The sequence below is a fragment of the Herpailurus yagouaroundi genome, unplaced genomic scaffold (assembly GCF_014898765.1).
Source record: "Herpailurus yagouaroundi ecotype Mexico unplaced genomic scaffold, PumYag 161, whole genome shotgun sequence".
Taxonomy (NCBI): Eukaryota; Metazoa; Chordata; class Mammalia; order Carnivora; family Felidae; genus Herpailurus; species Herpailurus yagouaroundi.
In genome coordinates this window covers 13,357,310-13,374,798 of record NW_024412402.1, presented here as the reverse complement: position 1 = coordinate 13,374,798, position 17,489 = coordinate 13,357,310, and the positions used below count along the sequence as shown (strand labels likewise).

At 48.2% G+C, this 17,489-nt stretch overlaps 1 protein-coding gene and 1 long non-coding RNA gene across 2 annotated transcripts in view; one reads left to right on the top strand and one right to left on the bottom strand.

Annotated features, from left to right (window-relative positions):
- The window catches only part of SORL1 (sortilin related receptor 1), a 153,751-nt gene that overhangs the window by 44,143 nt on the left and 92,119 nt on the right, over positions 1–17,489 (bottom strand). The window contains exons 23-27 of the mRNA XM_040482842.1: positions 16,138–16,251; positions 12,212–12,334; positions 9,248–9,367; positions 3,332–3,457; positions 222–329 (exon numbers count right to left, since the gene is read on the bottom strand). Coding sequence (XP_040338776.1) covers positions 222–329; positions 3,332–3,457; positions 9,248–9,367; positions 12,212–12,334; positions 16,138–16,251 — 591 coding nt within the window. The remainder of the gene's footprint in view (positions 1–221; positions 330–3,331; positions 3,458–9,247; positions 9,368–12,211; positions 12,335–16,137; positions 16,252–17,489) is intronic.
- Positions 12,576–15,295, top strand: LOC121035543 (uncharacterized). Its single transcript, XR_005792942.1, has 2 exons — positions 12,576–13,154; positions 15,063–15,295. It is a non-coding gene; the product is annotated as an uncharacterized LOC121035543 (long non-coding RNA).

Below are 17,489 nucleotides of genomic sequence, written 5' to 3'. Positions count from 1 at the left end.
GACCCGAGACAACGTCTACGAGTAGAAAGGAAATGGAGGGTAAGAGGGTTCCCCGGCCAAAAATGGTACCCGAGCGATAGTCAGCAACAGGGGAGTAGGAGAAGTAAGCGTTCAGTTCCAAACAATGGGCCAATCCCCAAACACACTGCGAAGAAGCGACAAGGTTCGCCGAGCTACAACCTCTTCCACGATCGCCCCGCCGCTGCCGGGAGGGGACTCACCGCAGTGCTGCTCGTCGGAGCCGTCCGAGCAGTCCCGCAGACCGTCACAATGCTTGCTGGAGGGGATGCAGGTGCCGTTCGGGCAGCGGAAGCCGTTACACTTCTTCTCTGAAATGCAACCCGACAACGGAGGGAAATGACGGAGAGGAAACAGGCAGGCATGCACACCCATCGTGGCGGGGGGGGGGAGAAGGGGACGGGTCTGTACCACCCCTCAGGAGGGTGGGAGATGGGCAGCGGCTGTCCCGATTGCAAGCGTACATGCGCCTTGAGCCGGCGATGCCGTTGGAAAAACGCCATCTGCCCACACAAGTGGAAAATCGGGTAGGTATAAGGCTATTCACCGCAACACTCTTTGCAATACCCTGAGGACCACGTACGCGTCCCTCAACAGGGGACTCTGTAAGACCTTGTTGTACGTACAACCAGAGCACCAGATTGTTACAAAGGGACTGAAGAAGTAGTTAGTACTCTGTAAAAATGTGTCCTAGATACATGGTTGCGTGAAAAAAAAACCAAGGTGAGAAACAACACACATAGCATACGACTCGTGTAAAACAGCACAAGAATACACACTATATTTAAACGTGCACATACGCACGAAAACATCCTACAAGGGACTCCAACCAAAGTTTCCTACACGGACAGGGTGAGAGTCCGGCAGATGGGGAGAGAAATGTTTACCCCCACACCTCGTGATACTTTTTTCCATTTTGAACCTGTTACCTACTTAAAAAACGGAGTATATATTTTCAAGAAAAGCTTCGGTGAATGAAAAAAAAAAAGAAAAGGAGTTGCTGAATCCCGATTATAAACCCTGGTCTTTTAAAGCTCTCATAAATCACCATCTTAATTCTTCAGGAATTCTAAGCCAAAGCCCTTTGGACAAAGTCCATCCTAGAAATGTTAAGAATCTTAGGTTTTACACTTAGCAGAGAATTCTTAGTATGAGGTAACCCTTTCTCATGAACACAGAGCTGCTGCTGGCCACTAGGCTTAAATGTAAGTTCTAGCACGCGAGTCACGGGCCACTACAAACCCAACTCTTAGGAGAATGGCTCCGGGAGGGTCACGTGTAAGGCAAGAAAATGTGTTTTCATCCCCTAAAAAGCCATCATGCCTAGGAAATTATTCTAAGGACATCAAACAGAAACAGTAAGTGAGTACCATGAGTCAGGGAAATATTTAATGCCACTAACTATAAAAGCTTTCTATAAAAGTACAGAATTAAAATTACACGAGACAAACTCCCATTCATTATTACATTAGTGAAAACAACTAAAGAGATAAAATGTAAGATCAAGGGAGACTTGGGGAAACATACACTATGTTACTGATAGAGATGCCTCTGGCATAATCACTCGGAAATGCAATATGGCGACACTTAATGAGAATCATGAAAACACATCAGAACCCTTGACCCAGCCATTCCATACTGAGAAAACATATCATAACGAGTACCTTCAAGAAAAACTAAACCTTCGTTTCCAAAGAAGTGAATAATTTCACTATGTATAACAGTGTAAAATTAAAAACACGCTAATGCCCGACCAGGAAGCAACCAACTAAACCACGTCAGAGAAATACAAAGTGAATATGCATCTGCCATGAAAATGCTAACTACAGAAAAATACAGATAGAGGCAAACATCTTTGTTTAATATGGTGACATGAGAGGAACAGAGTATGTGACGTGCAATGACTACCATCCCATGAAGATCCGGAACGTATGGTGTATAATAACAGGAAATATATAGATATATTGGTCTCTGCCCCTGGTTAGTGGCACAGAGCTCTTAAACCCGTATCATTTCCTAGGTGACAGGAGTGTCCTTTGTTCTAATGGGGCAACTCTGGGTAGACTCCTGTGTAGCTTTAGGATAGAGGCTGATCACCAGAAAAACCATGCCATGACCAGAGGCTTGCAACTTTGAACCCCACTCCCCATCCTCCAGGAAGGGCCGAGGGCTAGAGACAGCTAATGATCAGTCATGCCTATGCCGTAAAGCCTCCGTAAACATCCACAAGTATGGGGCTCAGAGAGCTTCCAGGTTGCTGAGCACAGAGAGGCTGGAGAAGTGACAGGTCTGGACAGGGCACGGAAGTTCCACATCCCTTTCCCATACCTTGCCCTACGCGTACCTTCCATCAGGACGTTCATTCTGTCCTTTTCGAATCAAGTAGGAAATGTGCTTCCCTGAATTCTGTGAGCCATTCTAGCAAATCGATGAACCCAAGGGAGGGGACGTGGGAATGTGGATTTATGGCCGGTCAGTCAGAAGTTCAGGTGGCAATTTGAGGCTTGTGACTGGCATCTGAAGTCGGGGGGGGGGGGGGGGGCGGCGTGGGGGACCAAACCCTTCCCCTGTAAGGTCTCACACTATCCCAAGGAAGACAAAGTAAGGAATGAATTAACTGTGGGACACCCGGCTGGTACTGAAGAATTGCTTAGTGTGGAAAACACACATTTGGTGGCCAAGGAATGTTGAAGTATTCTGTGAGCAGAATATTGAGAGCAGAGGAGAAACACGGGGGATTGGTTTCTGACAGACGTTATGGAGAAAGAGATAAGGAGAGGGAACCTTAAAGATATTTGGTATAAAAGAGGATTTCATACATTGTGTTCGTGTCATAGCTATTTTGTGAAGGTAACTGATGACCTCAGAATTCTCTTCTAAATCACTTATGCTGAAAATGTTCTACCTTCGGGGAGGGGTCCATTTTACCAAAGGACCATAACAGAGAACTCTCAGTCATAAAGTACGCTATTTATAGAGAAACCGTTGGCTAAGTTCTGGCAGAACCCTGGCAATTTCCGTCCTTGGGGACTGCAGTTAGCACTCTGGGTGCGTTCACTGGTTTCCATTGCTTTGCTTCAAAGTTGCGATGGAAACGCAATGAGGCCAAACGGCTTGCCTGACAATGAAGACCGTATCACACACCCCTTTACATCCTGCGCGATGCCACACGGAACCTGGGCGGGCTTCTTTGGTTGTCAGAGTGGGCAGAGAGGAACGGTGGAGCAGAACTCCCCGGCCCATCTGTGGCCTCTTTCCCCGACCAGCAGACACCGGGGAAGCTCCAGGGGAAGGCTGGAGCGTTTGCATTTACCGCACTTCACGGGATCCTCATCAGAACCGTCCTGGCAATCCATGTCGCCATCACACGCCCACCGCTGGGGGATACAGTGCCCGTTGTGACACTGGAAGTTGGAGGCTTCGCAGGTGTGGTAGATGGCTGCCGGCAAAAGGGGAGAGAGAGTGCGTGAATGTCGCCCTCACTGCCGCTCCCCCACCAACCACCCAGGGGCTGACTAAAGAGACCCCGCACTGGGTCAAAAGGTACGCATGGGGAGCACCCGAGCTCCTCCCTGGCCAGGAGCTAGGCACCTGGGGCTGCCCTGAAGGTGGGGGGGCAGCCTCCTGATGAAGCAATCGCTTGGCTCTGTGGGTCTGGAAATGTTATACAAGTGCAGATGTACACGTTAAAAACAACCACCAAAAAAATCATTTGCTTTTCACAACCACCTACGATGTAAGGATTATTGCCCGACCACAGGTGAGAAACAGCCTCAGAGAAATGAAGAAACTCGCCCACGTTCACGAAGACGATTAAGTAATGGCTCCAGGGCTATCCCAGCCCACAGCCTGTGCTGCCCCTGCTCCGTCTTGCCACTTCATCTTCTCCCATAAACCCACCCACTCATGCAGATTCTGTGGGACAAGGAGGGGCAGCCGGTGCTCAGGAGACTGGCCCTAGGCCCGGTCCAGCCACCGTGCGGGGGCCTCAGTCTCATCATCGATGCTGACACATAAGGACCCTGGTTAGCTCTGACAGGCTGTCATTTTATAATTCTAAACCAACTACCCAATTTCAGATGGGGAAAACCTCAGCTCCAAAGGGCACAGAAGATTTATCCAGGCTCACAAAGAAAAGGTCCCAGGACCTCCCAGACTCGTCTTTCTCAACAGTCAGGAGTGACATCCACCAGCCAACAATAAATACGTGGTGTCCCCGACAATCATTTCAAAAGAGGCAAGTAGAACAGAGCTATTGTTATAACCGAACAGCCCTAGCTGCATACGTGGGCTGAGGCCACCTGGAAGTCCTTTAGCAACTTCTCGAAGCCCTGATCAAAGGCTGGTTCAGACGCAGACTGGGTGCCTTGAACCCAACCAACACGACTAACCACCTTCTCCATGAGTGTTGCCCTTCCTCCACTGAAACAGAAAGCCGCTTGTGTCTGTTCGTGGCCGAATGAAAGCCAGGCCTGGCCTTTTTGACAAGTGACATAAAATAATACCACCGAGATAGATGAGCCCTCTGTTAGTTGAACTGTGTGGACAGGATGTCTGCGCAACCCAGGAGGCAAAACAAACAAAAGTGGGTTACTGAGTGCATACTGTAGTTATTTATTCAATCGCGATGGTTGGCAACTGCTACTCAAGGGTTGGGAAAATTGGCTTCCAACGCCCTCGAGAATTTCTACTGAATTTGAGGCTATTTTTTGCAGCAGTCGGAAATACAGAGAACCTGATCTTTCAAGCCACTTTAACACAAGTGCTGGTCCATTATCTGCTGTCTTCCTCTCTCTCTGAAGATCAAGGATAGATGCGTAGCATGCACACAGGTCTACAGGAAGTCTCAATATTTTACAACCTTTGGTACAAGGAATCCATTAAACATCTTTTTTTAAAATATACTTATCTGGTAAGAGGAGTAACAGGGCACATGATTTTTTGCCCCAGTAAACAGCCATTGCCTGGAATACTTCTTGATCTGTTGGTTTTCCAAGTCTGACAGCCCTTGAAAATATTCCTCAGCAAAGCCTTGCTCACTTTCATAAAATATGCTGTTGCCTAAGCTCATTACCATACTGATCTACTTGTTATTATTCAGCTTATGCATTTCACTTTTAATTGAAAGCAATTTCAGAGTGCTAATGGAGTTTCCAAATGACCATTCTGGGAGGCATGTCTGAGATCTCCAAAATCTATCACAGGAGCTGCGCTCAGAAAGACTCATCAGTTTGCACAATTTCATTTTAAGTGGCCAGGTATGAATGCAATGCTTAACACATTCTCTTTTTCTGAATTTTCCCACCTCCTGAGTAACTTATTAGCTCTCTGACAGTAAGTGTCTAGTAAATAATACATGTTCAATTAATACTTTTTTTTTTTTTTTTAATCACAGGGATAGAAGAGACGGACTTTAATACAGACTAAAGAACTGGGGAAGAAAAATAGGAATCCTTCACACGGCAGGATTCACTGTGACTATAAGAATGGATGGGCTAATGGGGTAAATGACCATGAAATTAGAGCATCCTGGTTTCTAATAGAGGCCATTATCCCACACCTTACTCTCTGACTTGGACAGATCTTCTATGACTCAGCAGGACCCTCTGGAATACCCGATGGAAATTATTAACCAAATACAAGTGGGGGGGCAGAAGGGATGAATGAATTAATGCGGTAGGAAAGCACTGCCACATTCAACACACAGCACTGGACTATGAGGAAGAGAACGAGGGAACACAAATGAGAATATCAATATAACTTCAATGATTAGTGAAATAAAAGTAATAACGTAAAGCATAAAGAAAAGAACCAGACAGAAATTCTAGATATAAAAAATACAGTCATGGGGTGCCCAGTGGTGGCTCAGTCAGTTAAGTGTCCAACTTTGGCTCAGGTCATGATCTCACGGATCGTGAGTTTGAGCCCCACCTTGGGCTCTTTACCAGCAGCACAGAGCCCACTTTGGATCCTCTCTCTCTCTGCCCCTCCCCTGTTCTCTCTCTCTCTCTCAAAAATAAGCTTAAAAAATGTATATATAGTCATGGAAATAATAATAGCTCAGTGGATTTGTGTAACAGCCCATTAGATTTAGCTGAAAAGAGAACTGTTGAACTGGAAGAGAAGTCTGAGGAAGTAACCGAGACTATAGATAGTCATAAAGAGTCATAAAGAGACAGGGGATACAAAAACAGGAACCATGAACAACAGGAGGGCACAGTCCAACAAAATGGTTGACAGTAACTGCTGAAGACCAAAGCAGAGAAAGTAGCAAATAGAGCTGAAAAGATGGCTGTAGTTCCCCAGAATCGACGAAAAACAAATCCTCAGACCCAAGAAGGAACACAAGTCTCAAGAGCAGGACAAATAAAAATAATTCCACACCTAGATGGGGGAAGCTGCACACCAGCCACAAGACAAGCGAATCAACAAGAACCTACAGATAACTCGAGAGGAAAGAATGTCTGATTGTTGTTTGAACACATCACCCGACAGGAGAAATCAAATCAACACAGAAGAGGCCAGAAGGAAACAGAAGGAGTTCGTCAAGATACTTACGGAAAATTACCACAAACCCAGAAACCCAGATCCATCTGAATTCAGGATTTGAGAGCAGCAAAATAAAGACACGTTTATATAAACAAAACTTAAAAGAGTTTACCACTCACGGACTCCTGCTGCAAGAAATGGAGAAGGATGTACTTGGAAGGGAGGCATCAGATACAAGAAGCAGTGATAAATGGTTACTAAAATATAATAGCAATGGCTAATATTAGGATTTTTAAAATGTGAAACTAAAATACTAAGTATTTACTGAGTCTGTTAGTCTTGGGACCATGTGCAGAGACTGGAATCCAGGCATTCTGAGGAGAGGCGGATGTAACTAGAAAGACACACGAGACGTCTAAGCATAACCACTAATACAACAGAAATCAAGTGTAAGTTCAAAATTCCATTCAGGGAGGTGGGGAGAAGGGAATAAAGGAAATTCAATCCCATGAAAGGAAAAAGCAGGGGGGGAGAAGAGCAAAGACCTTGCACGCAAGCTGAGGCCGACAGGAAGTCGGTCGACCCCGATCTATTTTCCCTGGCTTTGCAGATGACTTAATTTGTTAGGTCAGGAAACGAAGTGACACGCCATACATCCTAATGAGCTCACAGCTGACCGCCATCGATTCGGAGATGACAGGGAAGGAGAAGCATCTTTAAATAGCTTTGGAAGAACAGCCATGGGGACAGGGGAGCAGGTGAGGTGCAAACACTCTACATTTTCCCCAGACAGCCCTGCCAAAAAAAAATCAGAGAGGAAAATCAGGAGTCTACGGTGAGCCCGCCCATAGAAACGGGTTGATAATTCATCCCGGAAGATCAGCACATGCTGCTGAAACACAAAATTGACTAACGCGGTTGTGCTAACAAGATGTTCAATCATTTTGCAATTTACAAACTGCAATGCCCAAGTGCACCCCTCTAATTTATTACCCAATCATCCACCCAAACCCACAGCTTCCAGACAGCACTCGTGGTTCCTGGGCTCACGGCAATTCCTTCACGGACCTTGGTTTTTCCTCCTTCTGCAGGCCATGCTCATGTTTGGAGAGAAGCATTTTCCTGCAGTGCCCCCAGAACAGAGGTTCAGACACTGACAGATCACACCAGAAAGGACAAAGGGCAAGTTCAGGGTAAGTTTGCAAGGGCACAGAATTTAGTAACATCACAGATCATCCTGTGGGACGATAGGGCATTTGAGGAGGGCCACGTACTCTTTAAGGCCACAGGAGGTCGCCTCGAAACTAAGATGACTACAGAAAAGCAGTTGTGTAAATTACCAAATTGACAAAAGTTCCCTGAACAGGCACTCTTCCCAGGGGCTGGGCAGTGGGAGAACACAAAGGGGTCAAAGGTCATTTCTGCCCTACAGGAACCAAATCTAAACTAAAGCATCACGACACAAGTTGTCTCTATTTACATTTGGGATCTGATCACATAACCTTCTTTTTATTTGCTTTTACACACTCGTAGGCATGCTTCGAGCTCCCAGATGCTGGGCAGTGTAGGAACCGGTGGGGCACGTGGGGGGCGAGGGAGATTAAGAGAGGGGCCTTGGAAGTCCCGCCACAAGAGCCATGATCCACACCGCATGAATGACAAGTTAATGCAGTTAACAGTGAATTGAAAACCAAAGCCAAGAAGCAGATCTGCCCTCACGACGAAATGGGTACGTGAAACCACTTTAGCCCCATCACTGGAGAGATTTAAACGTAGAACTGAGTGAATTTCAAGACGTTGCAGAGAAAATTTACTCATCAGGCAGTGGGATCAGTCTTTTTTTTCCCCCTCCACAGCGTTCCCAATTCTTTGTTCTCCTCCACTCCACCATAATGTAAATGGGCCCCATCCATTCATTCATTCACTCATTCATTCATAAAAAGTAGTATAATGAACATGAGTGAACCCATCACTCAACAGAAGAATTCAAACATTCCCTCCACATCACACCGCCCAGCCTTTCTCTCATATCCTCATGCTCTTTCCAACTTTATTTTTCATAAAATCTTGCCCCAAACGGGTGCACAGTACACTTTAGGCTTTGGCTGTTGGGGAATTCTCTGATGCTCCCCATTCAAAAACCTGAGCTAGGAGAGCCTGGGCGGCTCAGTTGGTTAAGCGTCTGACTTCAACTCAGGTCGTGATCTCACAGTTCATGGGTTCGAGCCCCACGTCGGGCTCTGTGCTGCCAGCTCGGAGCCTGGAGCCTGCTTCGGATTCTGTGTTTCTCTCTCCCTCTCTCTCTGCCCCTCCCCCATTCATGCTCTCTCTCTCTCTCGCTCTCTCTCTCAAAAATAAATAAACATTAAAAAAAAAAAATCAAAACCACGAGCTAGTCCAGTGCTACCCAATGTAGGGTCCCCAGACAAGGGACCAAGTCTGTCAACTGTGTATTAACGGTCAAGAAGAAATAAGCTTGAGCCAGAATGTGAACCGACTGTATCAGGATACCCGTTTAGTCAGTCCTTTTTTCACAGCAAGACCTTCTCCATGAAGAAAGCAGGATGTTGGTTTACCCGTCGGCACAAGCTCATCACAGACCAGCTCTTTGAGAAGCAGCCAATTGGCTGATGTCTACGGTCCAGTTCTCAGAGCCTAGAGTCTACGATCACGTAGGGCTGCGAGGCTAACCAGCGCACATACAGACAAGTGCTGTTCAGGGAGAGCAGGAAGTACTGACCGGTGCAGTTGGCTTCATCAGACCAGTCTCTGCAGTCATTGTCCCCGTCACACACCCAGGAGGAGCGGATGCACATGCCCGAACTGCAGTTGTATTCGTCACTCCGGCACTGGTGCATTTCTGCAGGAGAGACCACAGACACACAGCCGTGGGGACAAAGCCTCGCTCATGATTCCATTCTGGTGCCAGAGCCCCTAAGGGTTAGCAGGGCACACGTTATCCGCATCATCCCCACTTATCCAGACATAGCACGGGCTTGCACCGGGGATTTGCAAGGCCGCTGAGGATTGATTCCAGCTAGCGTGCTGCAAATGGGGTACGGGTGCCCCGAGATACTCCTGCTGCCGGTTGCCTCCAGGAAAGAACAGGGTTATTCTCGGCGCACTCTGCAAATATTACCACTGTCTATGACTGCTGCGATGGGAAGGTTGGGGGCGATGCTCTAGTTGTCCAAAAAGCAGAATTCTCAAGAAACAGAAGCCTTCTAGTATCAGCCTGTGGTTTCAGAAAGGGGGTAGTGAGAACTCCAAGGGGGCTGATTAGGATGCGATGCTCAGATAGGGGAACGTGAGGTCAGTGCCGAGCTCCCGAAACACAGGAAACTGGGGAGCTTCTGTGGGCAGAGCTCCAGGAATGTTGGCCGGCCGGCTGTCTCTAGAAAGGTGGGGTCCTGAGGCAAATGAGCCCGTGCAGCCTGGCCAAGACTTGCAAGCAGGCTTCCCTGGCAACACCATTTACAGGCCCTGGGACTATCCTTTAAAACAGAACTTTCAAATGGAATTAAAAAAAAATTTTTTTTTAAGTTTATTTAATTATTTTGAGAGAGACAGTGAGAGCGAGTGGGGGAGGGGCAGAGAGAGAGAGGGAGAGACAGAATCCCAAGCAGGCTCTGAGCTGTCAGCGTGGAGCCTGACACGGAGCTCTAACCCACCAACCGTTGAGATCGTGACCTGAATCGAAACCAAGAGTCAGACGCTCAACTGACTGAGCCTCCCAGGCGCCCCCTGAAATGGAGTTTTAAAAATTCTACGTGGGGCGCCTGGGTGGCTCAGTGAGTTGAGCATCCGACTTCGGCTCAGGTCATGATCTCATGGTTCATGAGTTTGAGCCCCGCGTTGGGCTCTGTGGTGATGGCTCAGAGCCTAGAGTCTGCTTCAGATTCTGTGTCTCCCTCCCTCTGTCCCTCCCCAGCTCACACTCTGTGTGTGTGTGTGTGTGTGTGTGTGTGTGTGTGTGTGTGTGTGTCTCAAAAGTAAATAAACATTAAAAAAAAAAAAGATTCTATGAAAACAGAGGTAGCCAAGTCTGAGTTGCCCTCATTCAGGAGACAAGTTGAGGGTGAAGTTGGGGATTCAGATATTTAAGAGGACCTGGCTCTGAGGATGTCAGGGACTGAGACCCCAGGGTGGACTCAGGAGACACTAGCATGAACAGGCTCATGAAGGGAGAACCCGGCCATCGGATGGTCACACGTGTGCCCAGTGAGTGACACCACTGGGGTCTCCTTCCTACCAAGCTGTGCCCTTCACCCCTCTGAGGGCGCTGAGGAGGAGACGGGAGAAACGCAGGGAGAACAGCACTGGATCCCGAAGACTGCTTTCCAGAACTTTCTATGTTTACAGAGATGAGGGAAAATGACGTGATCCCACAAAATTCCTCAGAGAGCCAGGCTAGGAGCATTTCCCCTGCTCTCCTCATTCCAGTCCCTGGGGTCAAACTGCCTGCTGGTGAAAATAGCAGGCCCCATCTGTAAGCACCGGCACAGCCTGACCGGACCTGCCCCGTGGGTGGGCAGAGAGAACTGGCATGGCCACACCAACTCATCACGATGTCTGGGGTCAGCGTCTGGCCTCCGTTCTCACTTCCCCTTCATGGCCAGGATCCCTCCAATCTGGTACACTGTGTGCACTGTGTAACGTCTCCTCCTTGCACAGTCAGCGACGCCGAGTTGGGTACCAGAGCCATTCACCAAGACAGGCCTCGTGAACCGGGCAGGGCCGGTGCCGGGCAGCAGCGGGGGCGGGGTGGGAAACAAGGCTCCGGGTTGCTACTCTGACACAAACTCATAGTGTCACCTGAAATATGTCCCTTCGGTCATTTAATTGGAAACTGAACTTGAACTAGAGAACTCCTTATCACGCCTTGCAATTCCAACACGCTAATTTTTCTAAATGTAAAAATCTCCATTCGGGAAACAGATGTTCAAACAACGTTCGTACCATCTGCTGGGCTTCTAACAGAGTTTACTGAGTTAGATTGGTTTTAAAAAACGTTGACAAAGGTATTGATCTGTGTGTTCGGGAGGCTAATCTCACAGCCACCCAGATGTGTGGGCCGAGTCTGTTCCGCATACAGCTGTTACGAACCGCCTAAATTCATTTAGCAATCTTCCTCGCTATCATACCCATGCTTACAGCGCCTCTGCAAGGCACAAGCAGCGGCTGTTATTTTTTGAATGAATCATTCCTACCATGGTGGCCATGCAGCTGGACTATCATAAACCCAGAGACGCTTTCAGAAATCCTGCATCAGGGCGCCTGGGGGGCACAATCGGTTAAGCGTCCAACTCTTGATCTCAGCTCAGGTCATGATCTCATGGTCTGTGAGTTCGAGCCCCGTGCGGGGCTCTGCGTTCGTGACACAGAGCCTGCTTGGGATTCTGCATCTTCCTCTCTCTCTGTCCCTACCCTGTTTGCACGCACACTCTTTATTTTTCAAAATAAATAAATAAACTTCTTTAAAAAAAATTTAAAGAAAAGAAAGGAAAGGAAAGGAAAGGAAAGGAAAGGAAAAGAAAAGAAAAGAAAAGAAAAGAAAAGAAAAGAAAAGAAAAGAAAAGAAAAGAAAGGAAAAGAAAGGAAAAGAAAGGAAAAGAAATTCTGCATCTATAACCCACAACAGCCCAGTGAGCAAAGAGAGTCACCCTGCTCAGGAACGGGGCTCCTGGATGTCATGTCTCCTTACCACAATGACTTTCATCGCTATTGTCTCCACAGTCATCCTCGAGGTCACATTTATAGGAGAGGGGGATGCAGGTCCCGGACTCCTGGCAACGGAACTGGGTATCCAGATCACAAACGGTAGTGGCTAAGATGGGAGACACAACATACTCGTTAGGAACAATTCATTCCCCCTACCAAACACAAACATTTCCCTGGAAAGCCAACCAAGGGGGGGAAAAAAAAAAAAAACCCATGAGAACCTGAAATTTACAACCAAGGGAGATCAGAGCGTGTCTTTCGGTAGACAGCTTCCAGATGGGAACCGGGCTGGGAAAGTGAGAAACCACCATCCAGCTGGGAGAGAGACTGATGGGCTGGACTACCTCCTACGATCCGCTCCGACACGGAGGGGTCCTCCTAAGTGGCAGAAACACCTTCATCTAGAAAAACTACCATTAAGAAGCCCGATGTTGCACAAGAAGCTGGCACCTCCTCGTCTCCATGACACAGGGAGTGTTGGGCAAGGATTCTGCAGCGGGCACGCGGTCCCCGTTGTCAGGCTTCAAATCCTGGCTCTGCCTCTGCCTCAAGCAATTAACTTTAACCTCCTTGAGCCCGTTTCCTGCACAGCAGGAAGAGGATAAGGTGATGGGGCCAAGTGCTGTGATGACAGAAAGACTAGATACGGATCTCTCGGTTCTGTTATCTACCACTTACTTATGTAACCTAACCGTCCTGTGCCTCTGTGTTCTCCACTGTAATGTGGAAATCGTACAATACCTACCCTGTGACAGGCTTGTGAAAATAAATAAGGAAATAGGTTTGGGACCAGAGCCCATTAGATAGGCTGTAAAATAGAAGAGGCTCCCACCAGATGTCACGTCTCTTCCTTGTCCTTCCTCTGCCCGACTGCATCTGAACGGGTACAGATTCCTCTCCCTCTTTGGAACAGAACTTATTTGAAGGTGAGCACAACCCCCTGACCCCAGCCAAGGACCCTCCAGGAAAGGCTGCTCTCGGAAGCAGCTGACACACAAGGTAGGATGTGACAGAAGAGAATCCTGGGGCGAAGGGTGGGGCTGTGCCGTGAAATGAAAAGCCAGCGCTGCCGTGACACATCCCCAGCAGCTCTTATTTGAGGCTCCATTTCTTCTCTGTAATTGAGCTCATGGTGGGAGGCAGAGGATGAATGCAAAAAATGACAAGGCTGCAGGGGATTCATGTCAAAACCCAGAGCGCCTGACAGCTACCCAGCACAGGAGTGTGTGTGCGCAGGAGGGAGATGAACTGACAGGATGCCTCCCTGCCACACCCCCTGGCAGCTGACGGGATGTTGCATTTAACTTCCCAGACAGGACTGCCCAGCCACAGCCTGCCCCTTTCCTGCAGCCCTGCCCTCGGCCGGGGCGCCTCCACCGTCAGGATAAGCGCAGCTCTCCTCCTCCTTGATAAGGGAGCCGCTTGAGCAGGCACAGACAAGCACCACTCTCTTGGGTGCCCTGTCACCCCTCCCCTCTGCCACATCTGACTGGTCGGGACTTGGGCCAAGTGGAGTGAATGGAGAAAGAACAGAGCAGCAAGTAAGTCCCGTGGTCCCGGGAAGGTCAATCCCAGCTGACGGTGACACCAAAGCAGGGCGGGTTCAGAGCCAGCTGCCAACTTGACCCAGAGGACGAGTGTGAACTCTCTGGAAGCCTGTGAGGCCCGTGCAGAGCTCACGGGCTGGGCGGGAGAGCGTCAAGTCCTAAACACGGAGGGAGGTCCTTCCCTCCTAACGCTGAACCAACACAAGATCCCGGCTTATCCGTCGAGTAGACACCAAAACCCAGGGTAGAATCCTTATCACTGGACACAAGGTCATCTAGTTTAAATCTCTCTGCTTCCACCAAGCCTAATCATATCTTGGCAATCTGCACCCAACGTGCCAATTCTAAGAAGCATCTCCTCTCCCTCCCCATTGTGTAATAAAGTCCTTTCCAAGGTAGGCTCCCCTGTTGTTCATGTGGACAGTTTTTAAGGAGCTTTGGCTCTCCCCCCACCAACACCACACCTTCCTGAGACTCTGGTAGAAAAGAAAAGAAGAAACACACAGATAGCCTAATGTTTTCCCAAATCTGCCGTTCAGTAAGCTCTTCTCCCTGGGTGTGAATGGCAACCACTGAAACCAAGGAAAAAATCATTAAGAAGAGGTTTAGTAAAAACCTCCTGTGAGCCAGGAAGGGCAATACATAGTTTTGTCAGTGAATTGACTGCTCCTGAGGTTACTTTCTGGATAGAACAGCCTGGGAACCTGGCACAGGCCCCTTAGGTGGCCGGCTAAGTACATCCACCAGAGGCCAGAAGAGTATATGGAGCCAGGAGGCACCCATCGACCTCTTCTTACAGCACAAAATGGTCAACGAGCTTCTGGATTTCTCATGGGGAAATATTTGAAAGAGAAGCCTGTGGATTAGTTTCTGGCTTGCCTGCTCCTGGTCTGCTTCCGCTCCAGTGCATTCTTCCTAGTCCTTATCTTTCCAAAGACAAAAATCTCATCATGTCATTTCAACGGTTCCCAACTGCTCCTCTGAATAAAGCTCACAGGCCCTTGCTGCTCTGGGGACCATCCCTAGGCCAACTCTCCATTCCTGTCACCGGTGTCCCACACCACGCACTCTGACCTCTGGGTTTTCATACCTGTGGTTCTGTTACCTACCACAATATTCCCTCCACCTCTGCTTGGTTCACCTCTACCCACCCTTCTTCAGGGCTCTCCATAAATACCTACCCAAGTTTGATTTGTGTGCTCTTCCTGGATGCATATGGTGCGTCCCCATCACAGCACTCATAGGCTCCTCTGTAACTGCCTCTCTATTTTTCCAGCTCCCCTACAGACTGTAAACTCCTGATCCACCTGTCCACCTGATCACCTGAGGCCAGGCACAGAGCCAAGCACAGAGCCTAGCACAGAGCACAGAGCCTAGAACAAAGGAGTCCTCAACAAATACTTGCTGACTGAATGTCTGAACGTATTACTCACTGTCAGAAGGCAAAGCACCTCCTTACAAGGTAATGTCGAAGCTACTAAAAATTAAAAACTGGAAGTAAATCAATTACCCATGATACGTAGTTATTTGTTTGTCTTTAAACCTTGCTAAACACAATCATATATTTTAGTTGTTACCCTTAGAAAGTATACACTCTTTGGAGTGGATGTTTCCATGCACACCTATCAACAGCCCCGCATCTCATTTTTTTTTTTTTAACGTTTATTTATTTTTGAGACAGAGAGAGACAGAGCATGAACGGGGGAGGGGCAGAGAGAGAGGGAGACACAGAGTCGGAAGCAGGCTCCAGGCTCTGAGCCATCAGCCCAGAGCCCGACGCGGGGCTCGAACTCACGGACCGCGAGATCGTGACCTGGGCCGAAGTCGGACGCTTAACCGACTGCGCCACCCAGGCGCCCCAACAGCCCCGCATTTCAAACCAAACCAGGCATCATCAGTCAATTAGGACGATCACTCTAGAGCCTGGCAGTCAGCTGATATCCGCCGACTGGAGTGGCATACAAAGTAAAACCTGTTTCCAATCTCTGAAAAGGTTGAATTTACCGATCAAGGAATGTCACCTGGTCAACAGCTTTATCACAGTAGTAGGGCCACAGTTACAGCCCAGGCTGCCCCACGCCCCAGGCAGCTCAGTTTCAGCCACGCGATGCTTCTTGGTCAACCCCTTGTAGTGAGCAGTTCCCTCACCTGTGGGGGTTGGGTGTTAAACAATAACCTGTATCTAAGTGGCGGTGGAGACATGTTCTTCTCTGTTCTCCAAGCCCCATCAGCCTAAACGGGCATCGCTGATCATGAGGGCCCATCTGGGGTGGCAGGTCCCCACCTGGGAGGAGCTGACCGGCCTCGCGGGTAACCACAAACGTGTAACATCCCAGACGCCCGGCCAAGCTAAGAGACTCACGGCAGTTTCTCTCGTCGCTCATGTCGCCACAGTCGTTGTCAAAGTCGCACCACCAAATGCTGTTGATACAGTTCCCGTTGCTGCAGCGGTACTGGTTACGGAGACAGGTGTTCTCTGGCCGCCGGCGGCAGGCAGAAGAGGAAACGAAACGAATATTATTCTTACTGCTGGACCGCAAGACTCTTCTCTTTTGAGTTTCTGCTTTTCTTCCTCAAATAACAGGCCTTAAATGGCCAAGGGGGGGGGTGCCAAGCTCACCTGCATTACGATAGAGGCCTCCTTATTTCCTCTTTCAATTACAACTAAGGGGTAAGAGGGAGCTAGAGAGGTGCCGGGGGTGGTTACAATAATGAAAAAGGACAGTGATGGTGCAGGTTGGGTCCAATGGGTAGATACCAGCCCATCAACGTTATAAAATATTAATCATCCAAGGAACTGCTTAAGGGACTATGTCTACACAGTATGAAAACACACACAGTCAATATAGTTATAGCTATCTGTATTCTGTACATACTATTATATATATTCATAGATCTTCAATTTTTCAGTCAAGTAGGTACCAAAGGATACACAATACTCTGAGGTTTTTTTTCTACCCGTGACACGCAGGAGAAAGAAAAATGCGTTGTTTGGTAAACTGAGTCTAGAACACGTGATGACTGGCCTCTTGTTTGGGTAACCAAAGGCATTCTAATGGAAAATATAGAAAAGCCTTTCCCTCTCCTCTTGGTTAACTTAGCGTTAACTTTGTTTCTTTCTAAAACAGATATAAGAGGATGTCCAGAGCCTGAAAGAGAATCTCCCGGGTCTAAGAAGGGCAGGGTCATCTGTTTTCCATTTATATCTCTTTTTTTTTTTAAGTGTATTAATTTATTTTTAGAGAGAGGGAGCAAGGAAGGTAGGGTCAGAGAGAGAAAGGGAGTGAGAGAATCCCAAGCAGGCTCCATACTATGAGCACAGAGCCCAATGCGGGGCTCGAACTCACAAACCGTGAGATCGTAACCTGAGCCAAAACCAGGAGTCGGACGCTTAACCGACTGAGCCACACAAGCACCCCTCCATTTGTATTTCTTATGGAAGAGGGACCCCAGGGCCGCTTCGTGTGTTCCCCTGCCCAGGACTAAGAGGCTGCTATAAGGAGGGAGGTCGTGATTACAAAGCAAATATAACCTTGGGAATGAAAATAGCAGGGGTTCGGACGCTTCCTGGCAGGGCCCCCTTCCAGAGGTTCCCCTCACTGACAGTAATATACAGGGCCGGACTGCGGAGGTGATAAGGGCACAAATTAGACAGGAAAGCAAGACGAAGACAGGTTTTCAGAGGAAAAGTTTTAGAATCTATGTATTCACATT